Genomic DNA, 8,048 nt, shown 5'->3' on the forward strand with positions numbered 1-8,048 from the left:
CGCTGAGTTCAGTAAAATGTCTTCACTGTCCTCGGGAAAGAAATTTAATTTACAGCCGGAGGTCATACATATAAACAAGAACAGCATAAATAATCAATCATACTCCTAGCAAACCCATAAATATAAAATAAATGGTTTTTCCAAAAATCCAAACCGGGGGGGACTGATAGAGGCAGATTAGTGTAGATGAAGACGTGATCATGTTCAACCAGAAACAGCTTCTTTCTTTATTCTTGCATAATAGTTCTGTTTTGTCATAGAAAACCAGGAAGACATGACAGAAAAGACCGTGTAATATGTGCAGTTGATGATCAACAAATGAGAGCAATGTACAAAGTGCAGTTACCTGTTGATAGACATTTACTGCCACCTAAAGGCACTAGCTGTTAAGTAATGTAATAGTTGCATCTTACCAGAAGAGGTCGACATTGACGAGAAGGCACAGACTGAGCTTTTAAAACAAAAACAGTATTGCTGCATTCAAGTCCTCTCGGAAATATTGAAATTATGCACAGGTAATTGAGGAGATGAACACTATTAATCCCATAAATTCGGTCTCATGAGAGTATTTTCTCTTCTTCATGCTGCAGTTTCAGATTAATGTCATTACTTTTTTATACAAGCCAAAAATTAAGTATTATTTATTCGCACTGCTACTCCTCGGTGTGGCAGACGTTGGATGTTTCAACATTTTATTAGTTGTCAATTAGTTAATTATAGTTATTAGCGAATTTCAACCCCTTTTTTCGCTACGTTTATTAACATTAACTACTTATACATTACTTGTAGCTGTCCACCATTTGCCTACTACTTGTATCTAAGTTTTTTTTTTACACTTTACTTTTAGCTACCTCGTTTTATCAATTATGTTAAAATATTTCATCCATTACTTTCAGCGAACTGTTTCAAGTGCTTCTCTGCTTACCTGTGAACTATCTTCAACGTACATGTGTTCAGGTGCTGTAGCAGAAATGCAGTACAACACGTCTGGAGGACACAGTCCGTGGCGTTTTAAATGAAATCTCTGTTTTAAACATACTTCACGTTCAGACCCTGAACCTCGCAAGGAATGGAGGATCACGTGACGGCAGCAGTGCGCAGCAGCCTTTGCGCAGGCGCAGAGCTGCTCCTCTGATCAGCTGACTGTGAGTGAGATGCTCTGTTGAAGGACCTCTGTGTCGAAAACCTGCTGTTATCTGCGCTATGTATGGGAAGCTGCGACTCTTAAACTGAACTACACCGTGCGGACCGAACGCTGAAGCCGTTAAAAACACCGGTAAGTACCGAAAAGCACCGAATATCGGTGTCGTGACAGCGCGAGGCTGCAGTGACAAACAAGCTCGTGGCAACAGCAAGCTAACACTGAACATAATCACATATGTTTTGCTGCCAGTCACTGATTGTTTTTCTGGTTCACAAACCAAACAGCCGCTTTTCTTTGTCATGTGATGTCCTTGGTGTTTAATTAGGAGGAGGTTCAGTATTTAGCAGCACTCCATAGCCACAAGCTGATCATATGACAGTCAATCAGCAGACATGGGACCTGTCTGACTCTGCTGTGATGACTGTGATGCAATCAGCCACTTCTATGTACTTCTGTAGTCATATCATAACCACTGAGAAATGTGAGGAAGTTCATGAATCTGAAGAAAAACTGAAGTAAGAAGAGGAAGAAGGAGCTTAATAATGTGACTTTGATTCATGTAGGGATAATTACATTGCTGTGTCTCTTTCTTAATCCCCCCCCTTTCAGAATAAGCAGCATTTTTAATGTTCCCAGTTTCACCTAGTACTGTATGTATGTGATATGGCATTTTTATAAGTTGATTGCGTATTGTTGCTTAAAAAATATCAGTTAGTGTACTTAAGCACAAAACTGAAGTACTTTAAGCATTTTCTTTTCATGCAACATTCTACGTCTACTCCACCACATCTTAGAGGTTAATAAAATACTGTACTTTTCACTTAACAATCTTTATCTGACAGAATTAGTTATGCAAATTAAGACTTTTTTCACCAAAAAATGCTAAATCTATAAAATATGATTTTAAAAATAACAACAAAAAAACAGCATCCAGCAGTTATTTCATATTTTTGTGATGCAGTAATAGTTTTTGAAAAAAAATCATTGGAGAAACCCTTTATTGGTAAAATAACCAGACAAATTCTAAAGGTACTTATATAAAAATCTAAAATGACAGTGAAGCTTTTTCAGTAATATGCAACATTGGTCATAAAGTGCTCCTACACCCTGAGATATTAAAAGAATAGCTGACACATTTATGCCATATCATCCTTTCCCACCCCAAATATGACAATGTAGCCTTCCAAGAAAGAAAAATAAAATGATTTCACTTGCTGTTTGAGACCTTTATTCATAATCTCCCTCGTCTGTTTCCCTCAGTGACTTCCTCACATCAGCGGCCCAGTGTGCAAACTTCCTGCCAGCAGCCATGACAGAATTCTGGTTGATCTCTGCTCCGGGGGAGAAAACCTGTCAGCAGACCTGGGACAAGCTGATGCAGGCCACAACGCGCACCAACAACCTCTCGAATAACAACAAGTTCAACATCCCTGACCTCAAGGTAAAAAACCAAAAACAAAAACCAACACTCCTCTGTAGGTGTGAACGCATTATAGCATATTGTTTATATTTTGTGTTCTGCCTTCAACAGGTTGGAACACTAGACGTCTTAGTGGGTCTGTCGGATGAGCTGGCCAAGCTAGACACTTTTGTGGAGACGTAAGTTTTGTTTTCTTACATGAAAGACCTTCTGTATTTGTAGGAAACTCATCAGTTCAGTATTAAAAAGGAAGACGCTTGGACAGAATTGAGCCACTGGTGTTATTATTGACCGTTGTATTTCTCTGGGCTGGTCTGCATCCTGTGTTGGGCTTCAGTGTGGTGAAGAAGGTGGCTCAGTACATGGCCGATGTTCTTGAGGACAGCCGAGACAAAGTGCAGGAGAACTTACTGGCCAATGGAGGTAATGTCTGATGTCCAAGCACGTAAAGCAGTGAAGCAAAGCCATTCATTTCATGCTTTATACAGCATATACGGCTATCATAATGGACATGATTAATGCTTTTATATTGCTTCTTCCTGCTACAGTTGACCTGGTCACCTACATCACCAGATTTCAGTGGGATATGGCCAAATATCCAATCAAACAGTCACTGAAAAACATCTCTGAGATCATCTCCAAGGTAACTCAGAAGATCAGCTCACTTATAAGTTAATGTTTGATTATTGCTCTGTACTCTTATTACACTGTATAGGGCTATACTGTGTTATTTATTCAATATTTTTAAAGTTAATACTGCATGTATTTAATTTTTACAACTTCTGTAATCTTGCAGTGTCTATTTGATTTGTCTAAAATGAAAATATTATTCACCGTCACTTACTTTGTTTCTAGCAAGCGACTCAGATAGACAACGACCTGAAGGCCCGAGCTTCAGCATACAACAATCTGAAGGGAAACCTGCAGAACCTGGAGAGGAAGAATGCGTGAGTAATTGTGGGGGAAAAAAAACCCCCAACTGTTTCTTTTTTTACTGATTGGTTTAAACACGAGCAAATGTCCATTGATGTTGAGTACAGAAGTATTGTCTTACACTTGCATCCATTTATACAGCTGGATGTTGTCAGTTTCAACCATGTTAAAAAGGGAATTTATTGCACTTGCATACAACATCTTGAAAACTGTGAAGAATTCTTTTTCTGGTTCCTCTTTTTTCCTCTTTCGTGACATAGTTATGGAGTAAAAACAACCTTTCCTGAAGTATAATGCAAAACTGCTGATGTCAAACTGTCTGAATCTGTCCTGATTTTCTGATAAACTTTTACACTTCCTACCAAATGTGTGTCTTTTTACGGCATCTGTTGTCTGCTCTCATGTTGCCTGACAATCTGAACTCTATAAATATGAGTGTTTCTTATAGGGGGAGCTTGTTAACCAGGAGTCTGGCTGACATAGTGAAGAAAGAGGACTTTGTACTGGACTCTGAGTACCTGGTTACCATGCTGGTGGTTGTCCCAAAGTAAGTACCTGCATCATTATCTCATGTGTCTAATATGTGGTGAAGTAGAAATTCATTACATCCATGGCAGATGTGAAGACTTTAAAATCATCTGTTTTTTAAAAAGTACATTTAAAATTGTAATGGGATACGTTTTGGTCATGGAAATGGTCAAATTGACGCAGCTAACAATTTGTTTTAGTCTGAGGACATTGCTAATGATATCTGTCTTGATGTTTTATGCTCAGATGTAAATTCATCTGATGTAATCTTTTGCTTTTCGCCCTCCCAGGACGGGCTATGCTGACTGGCAGAAGACGTATGAAACGTTGGCAGAAATGGTCGTGCCACGCTCCACCAAGTAAGTTCCCACATGTTGTTGGCTAACGCTAGCAGCAACTCGGTTAACATGGTGTGTTCGTAACTCACTCTCACTGTGAAGTTAAATGGGATGCTGCACTCGAAACCTGCAATGCGTCTAACATACTGTGTCGTCAGCTTTCACGTTGACCTGTCGTCTCACGTCCTTTTCTCCAGGCTGCTGTTTGAAGACCACGACAGCGGTCTGTTCAGTGTCACGCTCTTCAGGAAGGCTATAGATGACTTCAAGCACAAGGCCAGAGAAAACAAGTAAATTTGTTTTTATTATGAAATGTTAATGTATAGGAGTTTGCATGTTCTCCCCGTGCAGTGTGGGTTCTCTCCGGGTTCTCCGGCTTCCTCCCACACAGTCCAAGAACATGTTGAGGTTAATTGGTGATTCTAAACTGTCCGTAGGTGTGAATGTGAGTGTGTTTGGTTGTCTGTCTCTAAGTGTGGCCCTGTTATGGATGGATGGATGGATGGATGAATGTAGTATATACAGCTGATTAGAGTGAATATTTTTTCATTTGAACATATTTTTTTAAATTTGAATTGCATTTTACATTTGTTTTCTGTGTTTTCCGTGAATCATATTTTTGTATATTTCGGGAATCAATCCACCATAGACATAGATGAAAAAGTAGTGGTGATGGCTCATATTTGAAGTAGGCTATGATTCTATCATGGACCCAGTTTTATCAGCTCTTGACAGCATCTCCAATTAGCATGACAGAGGGACCTCATTGTGTGTGCTGTATTTAACATAATTTGTGTTATTGTGGGTGTGTGGTAGGTACTTGAATTTGCTCTCTGCTGTTTTTTTCTCATCCAGGTTTACAGTGCGTGATTTCCAGTACAATGAGGAGGAGATGAAAGCAGACAAAGAGGAGATGACACGTTTGTCCACTGACAAGAAGAAACAGTTTGTACGACTGCTGTTTTCTAAATAATCACTGTTACTGTCCATTTAGGGAAGAACGATATTAATGGGGCTCACGATGTGCGGAGGGAGTGTGGTTTTGAACTCCATGGACAGCTGGTCGCAGATGTTTTGCATAGTAAAAATCAAAAACTATATATTCAGTTTTGTAGCCATTTTGTATATATTCCTCTTGCATTTTAAGTTAAGTAGTTTTTTAATCTTTCTACAAAATTGTTGCCGTCATTCTAGGGGCCTTTGGTACGATGGCTGAAGGTGAATTTCAGCGAGGCCTTCATCGCGTGGATCCACATAAAAGCTCTGCGTGTGTTTGTGGAATCAGTATTGAGGTGAGACCCAGTTAAGACCTTGCAGCTTTCATAAACCAGCCCTGTTGTTGTAGACGTGTTCATCCTTTAATGTCAATTTGGTTTCATGTTCTAATTAATAGAAGATGGCCTCCGTTCATGTGTTTCATAGGTATGGGCTGCCAGTCAACTTCCAGGCCATGCTGCTTCAGCCCAACAAGAAGAACATGAAGAAACTGAGGGAGGTGCTGTATGAACTGTACAAACACCTGGACAGCAGTGCTGCAATCATTGATGTGAGTCTGAGTAAAGGTTTTTTTCATGGTTTTCTCACCCACACATGCCGACTGATGTGGACTTTGAGCATGGAGCTGATGTGTACAGGTTGTGCTACAGGGGTGCGCTATTTAGTTGTGTTGCATTGCCGCTCACATCGAAACACGCAGAGACACACATTTTTGAAAGCCTAGCCCCGACTTTGTGCTCTTTACAGGTAGAACCGGCCGGCTACAGACTAGGCTGTAGCTCAGTGTCAGTGCTGCCAAGTGCGACAAAATAGCCTCCACTAAATACTGGAGTTTGCTACCTTCCTGTCCTAGGCACAGTGGCCGGATGTAGCACAGGATTTCTGGAGAATTTAGGAACTTCAGGCTGTGTTTGAGATGTCACCAGTGGAAAACATCTACAATTCGAAGCATCTCCAAAGTCGGGCAGCAACTACTTGAGTTACAACTCTTTTAATGCTGACTTATAAACACGTGGATAACAGTGAATCAGCTTCACCTCAAAACAAGCATCTGTCTTGTGTTCCTGGCCCGTAAGCAGTTTACACACTTTGGGCTGTGCGCTGACCTTTGCAAACCAGGGCAGATGATGAAACATCACGAGGAGCCTTGTGGACACAGAAAGTATCATTTGGCCTGAACACGTTTGGCCTACGTACTTTATGGCAAAGAGCTAGAGGAGAAGACTGATAGCACTCTCATATCCGCGCAGTACAAGCTTCTTTGAAATCTGTATGATGCATTCTAGTACAGCACCATCATCAACCATGACTATACCTCTATTAACGGGCTTCATGGCTGAACATTTGTAATATATTACATTGGACTGTAGAGGTGTAGTGAGCTTAAGAGGTGCTCGTTGGCTTATTTGTTATCTTTAAATAGAGACCTGCTATTCCCATGTTTCAATCTTTATGCTAAGCTAAGCCAACATGCTATTGGTTGTAAATGAAAACGCATATTATCTTATTTTGTCTTACCTAAGAACACTCTTGTATCTATCGCTAATCTTCCCCAGTAACCTGCATGAAGAAAGTTAAGACGGTTTAAAAGCAAGAATTTTGCATTGAACTCCTTTGTCTCCCTGCAGGCCTCTATGGACATCCCAGGGCTGAACCTGAGCCAGCAGGAGTACTACCCCTATGTTTACTACAAGATCGACTGCAACCTGCTGGATTTCAAAGTCTAGATTCGTTGCCATTATCATCATCATCATCATCATCATGTGCAGCAGTGTTCAGATGTGACACGTTCACAGACACAAGCTTTAATTTATTTCCATTTCCGCCCTCTTTTTCCTCTTTTTCACCTTTTGTGTTTTCATCCTCGTGTCTCCCTGTCATGTTCCTACCACATTCCTGGATCCACATTAAATAGGTTGTCAGGAAGCAGAGTGCTGATTAGCGACTGTCAGTAAGATCAGATAAGACTTCAGAGTTAAAGTAGTCTCCTCATAACTTTTGTTGTAACAGTATGGGTCCTTCTTTTTTAAAAATATATTTGTTCTGTTTGTACCACACTGTAAATGAACGACCTCCCAGGTGAACCCACCAGAACGGTTGACATTCCCTCATGTCATCAAGGACATGTACAATACTGTGTTTTTAATCTCACATTCCTCCACCTCATCATACTTTATTTAAAGTGACATGAACAGTACACGTGCGAGGGCAAGTGGGGAGAAAAATAAATGTATGTTAAATATATAGTATTTATTTTAAGCCTCTAAACTCTGTGAATGTTTCTGTTTGTTCAGTTTTTGAAGGTGATGTGTTTTTAGCTTTATGTAAGGAATGCCTGTTTACAAGTAGATGTTGACCATCGTTTCCCCTCGTAACGCTATAATCCTGTGAAACACTGAAACTGCTCATTTTACAGTACAAAGAAGCAATATGTGTGCTGATTGTATGCCCCCAAAATTTCTGTATATGGAGCAAGTTTGAGAATAATTAATTATAGGTATATGTGCAAATACTATATTGTCAGTATAACTGGAAATCGAACCACATATTTAAAATAAATGTGAAAATAAATACTCTATGTGAAAGATACTTGGCTTTTTGTCCCGTTTAGCTGCAGAATCTGTCACAATCCAACCTCAGACACACTGTTTGTTCCCTGTAATGTGTATAAAGATATATTTATAAAGTA

The 8,048-nt window shown here is 39.9% G+C and overlaps 1 protein-coding gene across 1 annotated transcript; it reads left to right on the top strand.

Moving 5' to 3' along the window:
* The first annotated feature begins 1,123 nt into the window (after positions 1-1,123).
* On the top strand, positions 1,124-7,948 carry atp6v1c1b (ATPase H+ transporting V1 subunit C1b). The gene is made up of 13 exons (XM_008306733.1): positions 1,124-1,276; positions 2,405-2,585; positions 2,676-2,743; positions 2,902-2,987; positions 3,113-3,207; positions 3,420-3,511; positions 3,946-4,044; positions 4,316-4,384; positions 4,561-4,653; positions 5,219-5,312; positions 5,558-5,655; positions 5,786-5,909; positions 6,988-7,948. Exons 2-13 carry the CDS (start codon positions 2,454-2,456, stop codon positions 7,084-7,086), a joined length of 1,149 nt encoding a protein of 382 aa, XP_008304955.1. The 5' UTR covers positions 1,124-1,276; positions 2,405-2,453; the 3' UTR covers positions 7,087-7,948.
* The last annotated feature ends 100 nt before the right edge of the window (positions 7,949-8,048 follow it).

Source organism: Stegastes partitus, unplaced genomic scaffold, assembly GCF_000690725.1.
Source record: "Stegastes partitus isolate 25-593 unplaced genomic scaffold, Stegastes_partitus-1.0.2 Scaffold46, whole genome shotgun sequence".
NCBI lineage: Eukaryota > Metazoa > Chordata > Actinopteri > Pomacentridae > Stegastes > Stegastes partitus.